The 19138-nt window shown below is 54.4% G+C and overlaps 1 protein-coding gene across 7 annotated transcripts in view; it reads right to left on the reverse strand.

The window, feature by feature from the left end:
- The window catches only part of LOC121493264, a 33708-nt gene continuing 14570 nt past the window's right edge, over positions 1–19138 (reverse strand). For 6 of the 7 annotated variants that reach the window (XR_005988432.1, XR_005988431.1, XM_041759044.1 and 3 more), the window contains 2 exons: positions 14646–14722; positions 1–376 (listed from right to left, as the gene is read on the reverse strand). Coding sequence is in view for 4 of the 7 variants with exons in the window: in XM_041759044.1 (XP_041614978.1) it covers positions 225–376; positions 14646–14722 (229 nt within the window). In the remaining 3 variants the exon portion in view is untranslated. Of the gene's footprint in view, positions 14304–14645; positions 14723–19138 lie in introns of all 7 variants that reach the window. The other variant, XR_005988433.1, reaches the window with a different exon arrangement.

Genomic DNA, 19138 nt, shown 5'->3' on the forward strand with positions numbered 1-19138 from the left:
TTTTTGTTAAGGCAAGAAACACATTTATTGAGAGCACAAGAGGGTGTGCCAAGCCCCAGGTCAGGCGCTTTCAAACCGCATCACTCGCTCCTCACAACAACCCTGTGAGGTAGGTTGTCCGAGCCCACTTCTCAGGTGCGGACAGTGAAGGCTCGGTGGCTCCCCCAAGTCTCAGGGTTCGTGAGGGGTGGGTAGGGGTCCAGCCCACGTGTCTGAGCCTCAGATCAGTGTAGTCCATCAGTCAGAGGGCGGGTGGCTATGCAAGGAGAGGCCGGGAGGGCATGCCCCTCCTCGCAGGGGGCGGCCCTGGTCCAGAGTCTTTGGGTCCGGCCTGTCCCGCGGGAACGTGTGCAGGGTGTCCCTGTGGCTGCGGAGGCTGAGAGAGACACAGGTGCAGATGAAGGGGCCTGCTCCCGGTCTCACTGGCTGACAAGAGTTCTCATGCAGACAGGCAGGCCGGGGGGGCGAGGAGAGGAGAGAGGCACCCGGGACTGAACACCACCGGACCACTCGGGGATAAGGCCCTGGCTCCCAGCAGCCATGGGGGGCCAGGGGAGCACCCAGGCACCAGCTCCTGCCCCTCTACCTAGTGCCCCTCAACCGCGGGGCTCCCACACATCACCACCAACCCCCCTGCAGTCTCCCCCACCTGCAGAGATTTCCAGAAGCGTGCCCTTAGTCCTGACACCCTCCTGCACCCATGGCCTCTGAGAGTTCTCACCTCACTGACCCGGAATCCGGAACTCTCGGCCTTTCTAAAGGCCACCCCAGCTATCCCGTCCACACCCTGCCAATTAAACTTGGATGTTCTCTAAAGTGTTGGCCTCCTCTTCCTCGGCGGGTGGGGGGGTGGAGGTGGGAGGTTCTAAAAGTCTCCCTGACCACCACCCCCACCTCTGGCCTCAGCCCCACCCCCTCTGAACTTGTGAAATCTCTGTATTTAAAAGCAAACCTTCCCTCCCTCACTCCTCCCCAGAGCTGGCCGCGTGCTTCCCTGACGCCCTCCACTCCGCGCCACAGCCAGGTGGGCCACCGTAGTTCAGGGAGCACTGGGCTTTGCCACCAGGGCCCACAGGCTGCAGGGCTCTGTGGCCAAACCCAGGGCCCATCAGAGGACAAGGGGTGAGGCCACCTGTGCACCAGGTAACAAAGCATTTATTTTCACATAAACAATCTCATTGAATCCCACAATAACCATGCCAAGTAAACATGACTATTTCCAGGTTACAGGTGAGCAAACTTGGCCAGGCCACACACACGCAGGCACCAGGGTGGCCTCGACCCCAGACCATGACTCTCAGAGCCAGCATATGGGGTGCAGCAAGGCACGCAGCCTGCACTCGGTGCTTACCGGCATCCTTTGAACGGATACTGTCCCTCGGCACCCGTTCTACAGGTGGGAAAATCAAGACTCGAGGTGCCTGTAACCTGCCCAAGGCCCCTGCGCCGGCCAAAGGTGACACCAGGACCAGAATTCAAAAGAGCAAGACCTCCAGAGTCCCATCCTTCAACTTGTACCCATGTACTGCACTTTGGGGGTGAGGGCAGATGGAAGGAACCAAGGTGTGGAGTCCAGTCCCCAGCCCTCGTTTTTTGGGTGCCCACGGCTGCATCTCAGACTTGGCATGTGACTTACAGGTGAATTGTCACCAATGGTGCAGACAAAGACATTTCAGGGGGAGACCTCCACACCCCCAGGGCCCGCAGCCAACCACAGAGAGGGTGTGGGCATGACCAGAGCATCCCTCCAGCCCGGGAATTACCAAAGGCCACGTTACCGAAATGACTTGGGCCACAACACAAACGAGGACACTTTAGCCTAAATGAAGTTTTATTCTAGACATAAATACTTCCAAAAATGGGCAGAAGACAGACATTTCCTTCAGGAGGGACCCTCTAGTGGTTGCCCTCTGGGCTGCACCTGCCGGGGGGTGAGACCCTCAGGATTCGCCCCCTAGAGTCTGTGCCAAGAAAGCACACTTGCCTCTTAAACACACATGGATTCAACTTGCGGGTCAGCCAACAATCCATTCAGTTCTTCACGTGCCTTGGGAACCCTGCCTTGTCAGTCAGTGAGCATCTATTAGGCGCCCACTAGTGCAGTTAACAGTGCTGTCAAGGGCCAGAGAAGCATAGATGTCAGAGTAAAGGATCAAGTACAGCTTGGCTGTGACCCCACTGAGCCTCAACTTCCTCACCTGCCCTCAGGAAACGGGGACCCAGCCCTGCCCACTTCAAGGGGATGGTGATGTGTAAACACTGGGCCCCTAGGGGAGTCCCTCATCCTGGGTCACACACAGGCCTAAGCTTCAAGGAGCCTGAGGCCCATCGGGGAGCAGACACCTGAACACAAGACTCAAGAGTCCTCTGGGAGAAGGGTCCTATCCACCTGTCCTTTCCGTGGGGCCCCCTCGGGAGCACTGAGGCAAGGCCCCCGCTCTGCTCAGGCACGTTCTCAAGGATGTGAGATGTCCAGGGGGCAGACAGCAACAGTGACACAGCAAGGGCCCCCTCAGCAAAGCCCCAGGGAGGGGAATATCGGGGTGTGTGTGCTGGCGCTCCTACTGGCAGGTACACAGAGGTGGAGGCCAGACATCACAATAAAAACTCAGGCTGCTGCAAGAAGTGGCCAGGTTGACAGCAGCGAGGGCCACCGAGCCTGTGAAAGCGGGAGGCAGAAAGAAGGGGAGGCCAGTGAGGCTTCTGCAGAGGGAGGACAGGGCAAGAGGGAGGCTGGGGGTGCAGAACACGAGCCCACCCGGGATGGCGTTTGGGGATGACAGAACAGAACAAGAGCCAGGAAAAAAAACTCAGAGGTCTCCTGATGAGACCCCCCAACCCCAAATAACCCCGTAATATCTTATCTAATCCAGCAAGCCTCCATGTCCCACGTGCACCGAAGTGAGCTCTGGGGGCCTGTGCCCCCTGCAGGACCACAGCCAGGCACGGCCAAAGTAACTGGAGAGCTGGGCTGCCAGGGTCAAGGAGCACCAGCTCCTCACGAAGGACTGTGTCCTCCTGGCTCCAATCTCCAGGTATCTCTGAACCTCAACTTCCTCGTCTAGAAACTGGGCCCACGGAAGCTCGCAGGGTGTGGTGGCTGACAGCCCCACCCCAGCTCGGTTCCAGGCCCGCAGACAGGACCGCAGACTGATTTCTTCACCTTACAGCCCAAGAAAGAATGAAGAGGGATGTGAGCAAATCAGGATCACAGGCCTTATGCCTAAAGGGTAGAAGAAGGAGCTTTTGTCCTCACCCTCCTCACCCATCCCAGCTCTTCCTGCCTAGCAGACTCGACCCAGGGCACACACGGATGTCTGCAGAAGCCCCCACAAAACCAGACACGGCATCGACAGGTACAGCAAACTCAAAGCAGTCACCCACCCAGGCCAGCTGCAACCTCCACGTGAGAAGCAGCAGCCAGGATGGAAAGTGGGGCTGTGGGGGAGGCTCCAAGGAAGGAAAGAAGCCGTCACTCGTTAATCAAACCAGTATCTACCCTGGGCCAACTCGCTAAATACTTGCAGACCACTCAGCCTCTGTCTTATACGTTCCATTGACTGTTGAAATACAATCTGAGCATAAACTCAATGCTCTCTACTCACCGAGAACCAGCAAGGGCTTGGAACTTTCCAGACAACCCCCAATATACAACCATTCTCACTGAGAGCCAGCGTTTGATCAGCTGCGTTTAAGCTGACCCAGCCCTCGGCCTCACAACCACCCAGCAGAGGAAGCTTTCTGGGAACCCATCAGAGAAAAGGAGACCGAGGGTCAGAGAGGAAAGGGGGCTCGCCTACCGCGGCCCAGTCGGTTAAGTGGCCCCCGGGTCTGCCGGGCTCTGATTTCTAACACAAAACACAGACAGCTAAGGTTTCGTCGCAAGACACCCAAAACGAGAATCCCGGTTTTCAAACAACACACGTCATACAGGAGTCCGTAAGGTACAATACAACGATTGTTAACAGGTTAATCAGGAGGAAATACAAACTCTTGGTGAGGGTTTTAACATCTGCCACTTGCATTTGGTTACAATTCGGTATTTGGCCATTCACCCATGCATCCGTTCAACAAAACTGGAAGGCGACCCCTACCACTGGCTTGGTACTGTGTTAGGCATCCGGGCTGCTGGCATCTGAGCCCAACTGTTGTTAATTGAGAGAGGGGACATCGCAGTGTCTTTGATGGCTGACGCCTAATGTTTCGGGAGGGAGGACACGGCCAGGAGAGGTCTCTTGCAGGGGGACATGTGGAAGTGCCGCCCACAGGCCAGACACAGCGGTAGGCGAGACACAGCGGGTGCTTCCAACCTTTTACAGAGGTGAGGGTGAACGCGTACCCCAGGGGGGGGCCAAAGGTGTTGCCCAAAGAGGCTCCCATCCCCCCAGCATGAAGGTCCCTGCGGAAATTACTCCTGTCTGAGCTTACCGTGTCCTACAAATTGGGCACTCTATTCCACAATGCCTCCTGCATGTTGGGCAAAGTGATTTTCCTCTACCCTGCTGAGTCGGGCTGCCCCTCCCGCCTTCCAGCCCCCAGCCCACAGCCCCCCGGGGGCACGCGCACCGCCTTCAGAATCCCAGTTCAAAGCCCTGGTTACAAAAGTCCTCACAACAGCCCTGCGAGGTGGGTGCCATTGTCCCCCCAGAAGACAGACTCAAAGCTGTCAAGGTCAGTTTAAACCACACACGTTTGTCCAGCTCCAGGGTCCTGGCTTTGCCCACTACCCCCGCCTCCGGTGCAATGAATAAACTGCAGAATTCCTAGCAGAGGCCCCAGGAGCCCTGCCTTGTCCCACAGGGGCAGCAGGGAGCTATAGGGGGTCCCACCTGGCCCGCGACCCACGTGAATGCTTGGGGCCACGTCCGGGGTTTGCAAAGTGCCACGTGCCTTGGATGCCCAGGTCTGCCAATGGATAATTCTGCACAGACCCCCGCACAGGGCATGTTCCCTGTCACCTCCGTGAGCAATCATCTCCCCCAATTTTCTCTAAATCGAGCCCAGCATTAACTAATTTCCGAAGGGACAGGAACCGCTCTTTAGATCACCGCCGTGGCAAGACCAGGGTGTCCTAATGACTTAAAAGCCTGCTCACGGCCAGAAGCGGCCGTTCATCTCAGACCCCCCAGCCGTCACTCTGGCCTCTTGAGGACACAGATTATGATTTCTGAACACTCAGGGACACAGTTTGCTGATTACCAATCAACCTAGTCTTGTAAGGAACAGAGCCGGGGAAGGCAACCAAACTTCCACCAGAACTCGGCTCTAGAAGTTGGGAGCCGGACCAAGGGTCGCGCCTTTTGCGGGCACACAAACACGGCCTCTTGTGACAGGCTCGTCTTTTCCCCCAAAAGGAGATATCGGGATGAGTCCTTGGGAGCCAGCTCTAGTATAGCACCAGCTGATTTGAGAAAAATGTTTGTGGGCGGTGAAGGAATGAAGGGATGAAGGAATGGGGGGGTGAATTACAACCACTGCCATCTGGTGGAGGAAGCAGAGAGGCTGAAGGCAAAGCTCATGGCAGGGACCATGCACCAGGCAGGGCGGCCTGGGGAGGACACCTCCGCTCACGGCTGGAGGGCCCTCTCGGACCCCGGCCCTGGATCCGTCGCGGTGGGTGATGCCTGGGAAAGCGCCATGGGGACAGAAGCCGTGTGGGTGACAGTGGCAGATGAGTCCAGCTGGGACGTGCTCAGAGCAGTGACCCCGGAGGAGAAAGCTCTAATACGGGCGTTCGCTTCATGACCACAGCCCATGGCGCTACACAGCCCGCCCAAAATGGAAAGGTTTGCTTTCGGGGAAGGGAGAGGCCGAAGCACCAGGTCCAGAAATGGAGGCCAAGCGCACGGATGAATGGATGGATGGATGAAGTTAATGCTGGAAGTCATTGCTGGCCTCCCAAGCCTCGATGCTGGGACAGACATGTGCGTGACTGATTGTGACGCAGGCAAACAGCGCTCGGTGCTATAGTAGAGGGCTCGGCGGGAAGAAGCAGCCCCCCGCTGAGGGCAGAGTGTGTTCTGGAAGGTAGGGCGAGCCTCCTACCTTCCAGGGAGGGCCCCACCCTCCCCAAGTGGTCCTGATGGCCTTTGAGCCGCGGTTAGTTTGTGGTGGGCACAAGGGGAGCCCAAAAGAGCGTGGGGACCAGTCTGCTGCTCGGATCACGGAAGTTAATTGCCCCATTGAAGAAAAACCGAGGGAGGATTCTCCACCAGTCCTGATCCAAACGTCCCATCCATCTGAGGCCTCGGGACATCTGCTCACACATCACAGGACCCTGGCGATGGAAAGGGCAGCAGATGGCCTCTCCTGATTCCCTAAGAGGTGGGAAATGACGGCCCAGGGGTCTGGCTTCCCCAAGGTGAGGCAGGGCTGCTGGGAAGTCACCAGCTCACTACACGAGATGCTAGGCACGGCTCTCTGGACCTTAGGGAGCCAAAGAGAGATTCCTGTCCCACGAGAGTTCCAGAGGGTGCGGTTTAGAGTTCATAAATCATAAATGCATGAAAGAACCACCCGCCCCCCAGGGGAAGGGCCCTTAAATGTTGCCGGGCTGCCAAATGGAAGATGTCCCCACCTCCCATTTCCAGGGAGAAGCAAATCCTAGTCAAATAGACCTGCGAGGCCATCTAGACCAACCCTGTGCCTGCTCTGTGAATCTCCTTAAAACTACCCTCACCCAAGTGTCTGCCCCCTTGAATGCTCCAGTGACGGAGGGCTCACTACGTCCCGAGGACATCCATTCCAACCTTGAACCAGTCTCACCAGAAAGCCATGACCCAATGGACTTGGACAAACAGTTCACAGAAGAGAAAATACAATTGGTTAACAGGTATATGTGAAAACGCTCAACCTTCATTAGTAATCAAGGCAATGCAAGTTAAAATGACAGAAAAACACTTTTTAACAGAGAGAATCTAGCAATATATCTTAACAAAATGCTAATACATCGCTGGACATTGTAAAATGCTATAAGCCCTTGGAAATTAGTCAACATCCATACAAACTCCCTGGCCTTTCACTCAAGAAGCTCAACCCTAGGAACATCATCCATACATTCAGCATCCATGCACTCACCCATCCTTCTACCTTCTCACCCAGCACGCCATCCATTCGGCATCTACGACATGGCGGGCACTGGAGGTACAAAAATCAATCCGGCAAGCTCCTTGCCCTTAAGGGGCTCACAGTCTAGCAGGAGAAACTGGCATGCCATGAAGCAATGGTCATTTCAGGGTGAAGGAAAGCAATTCGTAAGAATGAAAAAAGTGGGTGTGCAAAGCCATTCGCCGTGGTGTAATTCATAGCATTAGGGGGAAAAAAAAGATGAGTTATACATAACAATAGCAGGTTGGCATTGCAAATGATGGTATATAACCACTCGATGCGACACAACACAGCCAGTGAGGCGATGATTTTTTTTTTTTCATGGAAAAAAGAAGAACGCTGATGACAAAAATACTGAATGGAAAACGCAGGATGTATGTGGTGAAGAAGGCAAGGTTTAAAAACTGGATGCTTATTTAAAAAAAAAAAAAAAAAAAATGTCCATTTGGGAAGAAAAAAAAAAGTATGCCCACAGACAAGAACTGGAAGGGGAGAAAGACAGCAGGTGACGTGTCAGCGTGATGGGTGACCTCCTGCTCTAGGTCATGTACCATCCACACCATTTACATTAGGACACAAGGGGGGGCCGTGGCCTGTCTGCCCCAGAGGCCCAGCCTCCGGAAGGCCAGCCCTGAGGCTGAGTTTCCCGAGGAGGGGGTTGGGAGTCACAGGGGAACCTAAGGAGAGCTCCTGGTGTCACCAGGGGAAGGATTTGTGCATGGAGTGCATGCAAAAGTCAAAGTCCAAGAGACAAAATTTGTTCTTGTTTTAATAAGTTAAAAGAAAGAAAAACAGGCCCTGATCAGAGGGGAGCCCTGCGATCCCAAGTCAGACCTCATGCGTGGGTCGGGACAGAACCCGCCGGGGCCCCCACAGGAATCCCACTCTGGCTCCTGCGGCCATCAGTGGGGGGGGGGGGGGTGAAGCCCTGTCCTGCATCTCAGCACCCCAGAACTGGAGACCCTTAGAACCCTAGATTTAAAACTCTTAAGGAGCCACAGAGCTCTGAGTGTCCTGACCTGATAACCCTCATGCCTTCTGCATCCCTGAGAAGACAGATAACCCACTGGATCCCAACCCACACACCCATCGGGGTACCAGTGAGTCTCCCTGGAGCTTCTCCCATTGGCCCATTTCCAGCCACCGAGACCCCACAACAGCCACTCAGACGTGGACAGGAGCTTCCCCTACAGGTTTGTTCCTATTCCTCTGCTCCCTCTGGGCGTTCGGCTATGGCTCCCTCTTCCTCCCCACTGCACACCCAACATTTTAAAGTCTTCCTAAGCCCCCGCTGACTTCAAATAACCACATAAGGGTATTCTCAGCTCCGGGCCCCTCCCACCCCCAGCCTAGTCCACATGGTGACACCTGGGCTGGTTTGGGTAGCTCCTTGGGGACTCTGTCTTAGCAGGTGTCTCAAGGTAGCCAGTGCACCCCCTAGGCTGCAGGCCGGCCGAGGCGGGGCCCAGAGCCCCCAGATCCTAAAGAGGAGGAGAGCGGAGCCCTACAGTCCCTACACATGGGCTCACGTGGCCCAGACACGTGGTATGGAGGCACAGAAGGGTGGCTCCTGACACACGAATTCCATCATCCATTTGGGGCCACCGTAGAGGCACGGAAGTCACCCCAGTCCCCCTCACTCCCTCCTTACACCCTGCCTCAAACCCTACAGCTTGGAATCCTGTGCCCCCCACTCTAATGCCCTCAACCAACACCTTCGGCAGGGCTGGCCAGGCCTGCAGTAGCAGCCCCACCTGGCACCTGGGACGGGCCACCCCCTGTCCCCACCCAAGGTCCAAAGTCACGGCAGGTATAAGACCCACCCCAGGCGGGCTCCTCTGGGTTCCTGGGGCTCCCAGCCATGCATCCTGGCTCCGGCCACGATGGCTCCTCCTGCTCAGGGCACTTGCTAAGAATTCAATTTTGTTTTAATGTCCCAAAGAGAGATTGAGACGTTGAGAGGGACTTTGGTTCTAGTTTTTGCAGACAAACACAGGCACACAACACACAAGTGCACAAATCCTGTCCGCTACAGAGAGAGGAGAGACTGGACAGATCCAGGGAGTCCCTGGGGTCGGAAACGTCAGTACAAACAACCTTCCAGACCTGCCATGGCCCCAGGAGGGCAGGTCAGGAGGAAAGAGGACAACTCCAACACACACCGCAACGCGATCTCTGCCCAAATACAGAGGACATCGGAAAACAGTCGAGAAGACAGTGAGGCCTTGAAACGGGCTCTGGGGATGCCATGTCAAGGGGGTCGGGGTCCCAGGACCACGTGTGTAACCCCGGGCTGCGGTGCACCTGCCTGAGACCCCCAGTTGAGAAGGGCACGCGGCCCACCCCATAGAAGAGCAGGCTGGAGGGCGCCTGGGCACATGTCAGATGGTTGCATGAACAAGGGTTCTGGCGACTTGTCTCTGGGCGCCTGGGTCACCCTTCTCAGGACTCCTGGCCGCCTTCTAGCCTACCTGCCTCTCCCTGCACAGCCCCTGCACAGGAGGGGGCGCCACACCCAGGACAGCCCAGCGGCGGGGCCCCAACTCCCTTACCCTCTGCTGCCCCCTGGCGGGAGGAGCCTCCCTCACAGGTGACCCGGCCCAGGGAGGGCCCAAGACACCCACCTGGCCCCACACCCCTTGTTCACACAGCCTTCTGCGGGGCCTGGGGTGGGGGGCGCCCGAGCCCTTCCGCCTACCCAGGGCCATCGACGGGGCGCTCCCAACGGGCTGAACAGCATTTGCCCCCATGATCAATCCAAGCAGGAAGCTGATGCGCTTCCAAGTTTACAGATGGGTAAACTGAGGATCAGAGAAATGAGGTGGGATGGGCCGCACAGCCAGGACACCGCCGCGGCAGCCCGCGGCCAGGGTCTCCTGAGCCAGCTCCTCCCTGCCGGGCCAGGTGCATGCGCCGAGCACCCCTCGTGCCAAGAGCCACCCCTCCTCTAGCCTCTCTTTCTGCAACTCAGGGCCCCAGAAACCCCTTCCCTCCTGTCTGCCCTCCTTCCCCTGCCTCCCTTCCTGTTCGTCTTCCGTCCAGCCCTTTCCACCTGACCCCCTCAACTATGGGCACCCACAGCTGAGCGGCCCCCATCTGACCAGAGCCCGGGTCCTGCAGACCTCCCTTCATGGGCCCTATTTATGTGCTCGCCTCGCCTTTTTGTGCCCTATTCCTTCCTTGTATTTCTTCCCAAATCTCACCTTCCTTGGCTTCCTGCCGCTCCTCCCCCACTGGGGGCCCTCCTTTCCCTTCCTGGTTTGGGGGTGGGGGTACCCGTCAGGCAAGCCCCCCAACCCCAGCACACCTAGTACCTACCATCTTGCGCCTCCACCCTCCCTCCTCCTGGGCCTCAGTCATCTTGGCGCTTAGGTATTTATTCTTTCATTTATGGGCCTCAATTGCATCTGTTTTACTACAGCGCTAGGAAATGCAGCCTTGTCTTTGGGCTGGGGATTTCCTTTATTTTTCACTTATTCTCTGAGAGGGGTAATGCATTTAGCTCTTTAAGGAGAGTGTATGTAAACTAATTATAATCCCTGTTCCGACAAGCTCTCCCAACGACCAGTTTGTCACTGGGGCTGTTTTGTTTTTCATGTTTCTTATCTTCCCTTTCTTGTCTTTTGCTTCTTTTTCCACCTTGTCCACGTCCTTCGCTCTAGAAATGGGGACAGGTCGGTCGTGGTGGAGCTTTGGGACCTCACAGCTAATCCCACCTAGCAGAGCCTGCTCCTTCGGACCCCTCCGACCCCCACCCCGCGGTGCCCCTCTCTGGTGTTCGTCTCCCCTTCCTCGTGCACTTAGTCTCCCTCTGCTCGCCTCTGTCTCCGGGTCCCTGCATCATTTTGCTGTCCAGAGCGGGCGGGGCTCAGGTGCCCCGAGTCGGAGGAGTGACAACCCCGAGGGCAGCGCTCTCCTGGCCAGTTCCAGGCATTCCCATTTCTAATTCAGTAATTCCTGCACCCATTCATTCTTCCTGTCACCCATCTATTTCAATATTTATTCTTTTATTTATGGACCTCAGGTGCACAGAATTGGATTAACCATCATCTGTGGTTCCCAGGCCCTTCTCAGCGCCCGTGCGCTTGGGGTTCCCTTGTGTCCGTTAATTCTTCGGACTGGTGATTTGGTGTCGGATTTATATCACCATCTCCAGGGCCCGGTTTTGAATCAGTCGTAATTCTGGGCTTGTGTTCTGGCTTCCGGTGTGGGCCTCGCTCTCATGTTACCTACGTGTGCAGCTCTTTTATTTATGGGCTTGTTTTTATCATGGATGAACTCTGGGGCCCCAGATCTGAATTAGTGTGTTTGATCGGTGCTAAGCCAGTTCCCTCTCATAGACTTCATCGCCTGACCTATTTATTTATTATTTTTTACAGATTTTTTTTTTTAATTTTGATTTTCCCCTCCATCTTCATTGTTGGGTTTTTTTTTTTTTTCCTCCCACCCTTTTTGATCTTTTCTCACTGCCTTTCGTTCTGTGGGAGATCGGGCAACCTGCTCATCAGTTAACACAAACCTTTTTTTCTCCTTCACTCCTTCACTCATGCATCCATCTGGTCCTTCTCCGGAGTTAAGTAACTATTTTTAGGCTTCTGGAGGCAGAGACACCTAACTGGATCCATGGTAATCTATAGTCAACTGTCGTCACCCAACCCCCACCCCCGGCCCCTGGCCAGTTATGCTTCTCTCTCTCTCTCTCTCTCTCTATCTCTCTCTCTATCTCTCTCTCCCCTTTCTTGTATTTTCTTGATCTTGGTGCTCGGTTGCCACAGACCGATGAATCCCAATGTCACCTGCAAATGGCCATCCCTGACCCTTGCAACTCCATGGTGCATTTATTCATTCCTTCTTTCCTTCCTTCCTTCAGACCGTTCTTCCTTCCTGTTTTCTTCCTCTTTATCGGCTACTTTCTCCACTATTAATGGAAGTGAGTGCTCAGAGTTTGACCCATGATGACCTGAAGTCTGAGCCTACCCTCTCCCATGGATCTCCCACTTAGCCCCCATCTATCCATTTAGTTGCCACCACCCTGGTAACTGTCCTTCTCTCCTGCGGGCGGCAGCTTTGCTTCTCCCCTTCACTCGCCTGCCTTCCTTCTCGGGGCGCTACGGTGCCCAGTTACGATTAATAACAACCCTGCCAACACCCATTGGGCGCGTTGGCTCCCCTTCACTCCACCCCATCTGTTTCTCTGGATGCTGATTTACTTGTTAATTTAGAGACTTCTTATTTTATCGATAGCACCATGGCTTGCAGAATTGCACTAACCGTAACCTTTGCTGCAGGACAGCCTTCCCACTAATCCCACCACTGTCTACCTGTATATATTGACTCACCCATTCCCTTATCTCTGGATCTGCTGCTACCTGTTACTTTTCCACTCGTGCTTCTTGCTTTTTATTTGGATATTTTATTTTATTCTCTTTTTTCTTTTATCCTTTCATGGGACACACTCGGCTCCCGGGACTAGGGGACACAAACCCCTTGTGCCATGTTCCCATCCAGTTCTGGGCGCTCACTCTGCCTCTCTTTGGCTTTCTTTCACTTTGTTATTTATTTATTTATGCGTGTCTAGAATTAGAAAACTTTTGGTAAGGGTTAACTCTCTTCCATGGTGTCTTGGGTCCTCTCTCTCTCTTTTTTTTACCTATTCTTTGAAGTCCTTGCTGCTTATTTATTTGTCTATGCCAAGAGCACACCTGTAGACTCGTCATAATGCCTGGTTTACGATCACCTAACATAGTCCTCCTTATATATTTGTGCATCCCCTAATTTAAGAAAATTATCATTCTTCCTTTTATTTACTGTTTGTGTTTTGCCCTGTTCTCTCTCCCTCCCAATCGCCCGCTAGCTCACTCTCGCACCTGCTCATTTTGATGGGACTCATCCTCTCGTTTTCACCAGTGCTTTGGGAGTTCTTTCAGTGACCTTCTCCTTACGCTTTTTAATTTTAATTGTGTTCTGACACATAAAAGGCTGTACATAATTAACATACAGGACCTGATGAGTCTGGAGAGAAGCGTGCTCCATGAACCCATCACCGAGATCCTTCTCATACACCTATCCATCACCTCCAGAAGTTTCCTCCCCACCAAAGGATCATTATCATGGCTATCATTTATGATCCGAACACTTCACAGAAGATCTAGCCTCCTAGAAATTGTGGAAGCACACGACATGGGTACTGTTGCTACTGGCCTCTGCATTTCCACCCCTTGGTCATGCTCTCTTCTATTTACATTTTATTGTTTTATTGGTAAACTTCGGGCACTATCTATCTGCCTTACACGTATTCCTTGGTGCATGCTGACTGAGTATTGGCTCATGTGTGGCTCTCTTTACACAGTGATTCAGTGTTTTATTGATTTATAGATCAATCTCCTGGCCATCAAACGGGATCTTGTTCACTGTGCTCTCATCCTGGCTTGCCCACCTCCTTACCTATCTATTTGTTGCTCCACTTCTTTGTGCCTCCATTCATCCATCCATGGTCCATTATTTGGATCATGTAATAGATACCAGTAAAATGACCTTCCCAACAAGAAAAACAGAACATCCACAGTACCTTAGACCTTTCTGCTTCCTCCCACCAAGCTGACCACCAAGGCACAACCTACGGTCCTTAACATATACACATGGCAGATGCAGGCACAGTGAATGTCAGTGCAGCCAGACCCTCCCGGGGCTCACGCCCTAAACAAACTGGGACAGATGTGCGGTTAGGGCTGGGCTCCCCCAGACTCCCTTGGCAGGGCAGGCGCTTCCCCCGGACCCCGGTGAATGGCCATCCCCATGAGAAACCTGTTTCAAGACCCTAGAGTACACAGAGACACACACACGTTGTACACAGTCTCCCCAGTGGGAAACGACAGACATGGCGTTCATTTCTAAATAGACGGCTTTGTCTGTAGCAATATGAAAATATTTTGGCCTTTCAAGGCAAATACAAAAGAAACTACCCATTACCATTGCTGAGTGTCTCAGTCCCAAACAATAAAGAACTTGAAGAGGTTTAGCCGGAAACTTTGAAGACAGAAAATCTGCCCATTCTGTTTTCCAGACATTTCAAGGGGGTGAGCGAAGGTCATTGGAGCTCGAAGCCCGTTTGAGAGGCTGGTCCCTCGGCCCGCGTTTTTTCCTTGGCCCTTTGAAGGGCCCCCCAGCTCACAAGGGCACTTCCATCCTAGTCTGCCCTGGGGCACAAGAGCCAAAGGGACACTCAATAATGAAAGGGCCATTCATTTAGAGGAGCGAGAGAGAAGGAATTCTTTGGGGGGTCCGGCACTCGAAGCCGCCTATAGAATTCTTTTGCCACAGAGACAACACAAGGAGGCTGGGGGTCCTGTCTTAGAACACAAGCCCCCCAGGTCCGCAATCAGTTTAGCTCGCTGGGCACCCACCTCCCCGTGAGCAGACCGCTGGCCAGTGCTGGCCGTTCCCTCCCACAGGGCTCGCCCGGCAGTGTGTCCTGGGTGGCAGCCCCCCACCCTCAGTGACGAGCCCACAGATGTGTTCCCCATACTCCAGCAACTTACGATTTGAAAGCCGGAGGGTGCTGAGTCGGGCGTCCAGGTCTCTCCTTCCACGGAGGATTCCAGATGGCGTCTTCCAACTGGAATGACAAAGCACTGGGTCACTGGCATGGAACCTCACCCAACTAGGGCAGGGACTCCCCAACTTCTAGCAAGGGTGCAACTGGTGAAATCAAGCATTTCTCTCTTCCGTACACTGGCTTGCATGCTCACTCACCCACCAAGCTCCCCACCCCAGCTTCAACTACGTAGGGAGTGGATGGGGGCAGGGAGAGAGGCAGGAACGTGGCTCCTGACCCAGAGCCCTTGGCTAAGTGCTAAACATGGAGCTAAGTGCTGTTTTGTGGCTCCCAAAGACTTAGAGCCACTGCATGAGTGACAGCTGAGCTGGACACCGAAAGGGTGGGGGGAAGACCCCCCGGAAGGGCATCCCCCCATGGAGGAAGGGCACTGCCGAGGCACAGCACATCCTCAGGTAGGAGCCAGCGGGGCGGAGTGTGAGCGTGGCGTGGGCTGTGGGCCATGGGCTGCGGGATATTTAATGGACAGCGTGTCCTAAAACCATGGTGCACACGTCACAAGATAGAAGAACGTGGTGCCTGGAGAGATACCTGCGCTTTGATAATTATGTGCACATTTTAATCGTCACCCTAAAAAAGCTATGGCCAGACACACCAAACCTTCGGTTTCAGGCATTTGGCTTAGAGTTAAAAAAAAAAAAAAAGTGAGTTCAGTAATGGTAGATCCATGTTACCACATATCCATCAAAACACACAGGCTGTACAAGACCAAGAGTGGACCCAATGACGTAAGCACCGGACTTTCGTTAATAACGACATTATTAGCAATCAGCTGATGGGTTTTAACAGATGGGCCACAACAAACGCAAGCTGTTAATCATAGGAGAAACTGGGGACGGGGGCAGGTAGAGGAATTCTCCGTACTTGCCGTTCACTTTTTCCATAAACCTGAGGCTGCTCAGGGGCGGGGATGAAAGTCTATTTGTTGAAACAAAACACTTTTTTATAAGTGAGTTGACTTTGAACACACGTTGGGTAGAGTCTCTGAAGGTAAGTAGGTGTTGCCACAGCTGAGGTCTGAACAGCCCTGTGAGGTGGGTGAGGGCAGGACCAGAGGTCGGGGCAAGAGAGGGTGCAGGCAGGGAGCCCCAAGGTAGGAAGAGGCCCTCTGTGACTCCCCCTGCCCTGACTTAAGCCCTGCGGGATCCCCTCCCCTGTCTATGCCTCCCTACTCCCAGGAGCACGCATCACTGCACCCACTCGGTCGGGACACAGAGGGGTACACCTCTTGCTTCTAAATCCTCCTAAAAAAAAATCCCTCCCCTGGCCTTCAGCCTCCCCAACACTGTTTTTCCCTAACCGGTTGATTTTATAACCAAAAAAACAAGTCCTTAGAAAAAAATGGATGTTAACCGAACAGTTACAAGCCAGTGGATGACTAAAAGGCAGACTCTCGTGATGTACAAGTTCCCACCCCATTTTGAGCTGGATACCACCTGAGATCGTTTCCAGCCCTCCCCAGGAGCCTGGGGTGGCCCTCCTGTCTTTACCACAGTCCTAAGGTGACAATGGGACTCCAGACCCTGAACACACAGCAAGACCCCAGGCACTGCCACTTTTCTTGGGAGTAAGAGCCGGCCCCCAAAAACTCTGGTGTATTTAATAGACCATAGAAATCAGGTAGCTTGGGGCATCTGTGGGATTTTTTTTTCCTACTTCTGGGGCTCCATGAGCCCCCGCAGCTCCTGACTACCCTCGATTAGCTTTCACGCAGACCCCAGGCTGCTCTGTGAAGAGGCAGCCCTGGCAAAGTCGTGCCTTGGTTTCAAAGCCGCGTGTACCAGCCCCGGGTTTGCCGTGATGTATGACAACGCAGCGCCAGGCTGGAATTCTAACAGATGTCAGAGAAGCTGCAGAGATGAGTCACTGTCTGGAACCAAAGGAAACACAAGGCCTCCTTACGGGGTCCAGCAGAACAACTGCCACCAGCATCTGATCCCAGACCTCATAAATGCCTGCCCTGAGCTCACCATCCCCGTAGGAAGCATCGGTGGGTGCATCGAAAACATCCTCCCTGGCTTAACAGGATTAGGAAAGTCTAGCTCTTCATCTCAAGATGTTTAACGTTACTCTTTCCTAGAGGCCAACAGGACCTAACGGATCTGACATGCCTTTGGTACAAATACCTTATGGATGTTTAGTGCAGGGCGAGACACGAAAGGATTATTTTCAATAAAATGGTGATTTCCAGAAATAGAGCCCGCAGTTTATACAAATAATCAGCCTCGCCTCAGATCTCATGCTTCCTACCTGTTGAGGAAAGACCACCCTCCTACAACTTCCCCTTTACAAACGCAGGCTCTTTGCAAAGCTAATTTCCTGTACCTTTGTGAAGACCGGGGCCTGGACATTATGGACCTATTTATGAAAATGGGAGAGGTAATTGGGACATCTTTTGAAATCACGTCCCCTCTCTCGCCGGCCCCCATCAGCCCTCTAATTTCAGTTGGCCGGGCCATGGAGGATGTTTACATATGCCTCTTCCTGGAACCTCACTCTGTGCTTCAGGAGTGGGCAATTAGAGAGAATTAGGGCCTATTTGGTGTATGTTTACGGTTAATGGCTGGAGTGGCGGAGGCAGCCTCGGAAAAGGCAGTCGCTGGTCTAATTGAGGCTGGCAATTTTTTCGATTCCTCATTTCAGCTCCCAGGTATTATAGGAGCCAAGGTCACAAAACAAAGGGTGCAGCCCACCGTGGCAAGAGCGGGGTGCGGCACCCACAGAGGGCTCTGTGAGCTTATTTACCATCACACGCGGAGGCGCAAAGAGATCGCTGCAAGTGTCTTCTCAGCTGGGTCTGGGACAGGCAGCTGGCATGGGCCTGGTTACTGATCACTTTTCCAGAACTCACCACCCTGATGGGCTTTTCAGGAAGTTCTCGGCCAAGCGGGCAAGGGCACCAACAGAGGTGTCACCCCAGGTCTCGTGACCAAAAAGTGCGCAGCGAGCCACGGGGGATTGATGGCACACCCTGCCGGGCCCGCCGCCATGAGGCTCGTCTCATTACACACTGACCACTCCGCAGCCCAGAAAGGTTTTCCAGGCCTGGCCGGTGGCCCACCCATGTGGAAAAATGCTCTATAAAATGCCATCCTGGCCCGAAGTACGCGGGCAGTCCCTGGGAGCTAGCCTGGGGTGTGAGCGCTATCAGGATCATGTTCACAAAAACCTGACTGTGGGGACCAGCTAATGATGGTGACCCCAATGCCCATGCTGGTCAAGTGGAGGCCAGCCGCCAGCAGTGGGCTTCAGGCCCGGGGCCTGCTATCCTGGGGGTTGGCGGGAAGGAGGGAAACCAGCCTTCTGTGCTCTCTGTTTCCTCTCTAAAGCAGAGAGGATGGGATGGCAGGGGACCACCGATCTCCCACCCTCTGGCTCTAAAGACCCAGCAAGCAAACAAACCACAGAGGACCACTGAGGCAGCCAGAAGGAAGCCAGAGCTGCGAGGGCCCTCAGACGACCGTGATCCTGCACTGTCCCATGTTACAGATGGGAAAACTGAGGCCAAGAAGGCTAGAGATAGGATCCAAGGTCACACCCCGGGTTGAGGCTGAGTGTGGGCTGGTACCAGGTCTCCTAAAGGCCATTCTAGGGCTGCCGCTTGACCCTGTGCCCAGAGCACCCATTTAGAACACTCTCCTCTGAACGACAAGTCCTGGGTAGTGAGGTTGTGCCCTGCTCCCAGCCAGGAGGCTAGTGGGGGCCCAATCTGGGCACCTGAGGCCTTCCCTCTGCCTCCCCTGGTCTGTGAAACAGGGCCCTAGTCTTTCCCAAACTGACATTCATGCTCCTTCTGCCTTACGGAATATACAGAGCTGACCAGGCGACTGCCTCGATTTACAGGTGGGGAAACTGAGGCCCAGAAGCCAGCAGTGAGGGGCACTGGCCAAGACTGAGACGGGGACTCCTTCCTCTCACGGCTGGGATGTTTGCCCCAGGTGCTCCAGAGGGGCCAGGGGGGCACCAACGCTTTGCCCTCCGTCTGGCAGGGTCCCCTTGCTCCGGGCTGCCCCTGGCTATGTGAGCCACGCTGACCTCCGTCATCCTCCCTAACCTCGAACACCAGCCCCCAATTTCTTAATCTGGTAGGAGCGACTCTAATTCCCCCCGTCAGGCCGGCCCAGAGAAGGGGCCGGAAGGCAGAAGGAGCCACCACCCGCCTGCGGCCCCGCACGGATGGCACAGACACGTGGTCAGCCTTGGGCCCCTTGACTATCCTCCTGCCCCCCTCCTCTCCAGACGGGAGTCCCGTCTCCCTGGCCCCATCTGCCTCTCTGGCTGTCTCTCGGGCATCAGGCCCGGTTTGATCCCGTTCCTGTTTACAGGCCGAGCCGCAAGGATTCTTCCTCCTGAGAAACTTGCAGAAAGCAAGCCCGAGAACCAAGGAGCGTGAGCATGTCCGAGGTCGCGCTGACG

Source organism: Vulpes lagopus, chromosome 6 (genome assembly GCF_018345385.1).
Source record: "Vulpes lagopus strain Blue_001 chromosome 6, ASM1834538v1, whole genome shotgun sequence".
Classification (NCBI taxonomy): domain Eukaryota; kingdom Metazoa; phylum Chordata; class Mammalia; order Carnivora; family Canidae; genus Vulpes; species Vulpes lagopus.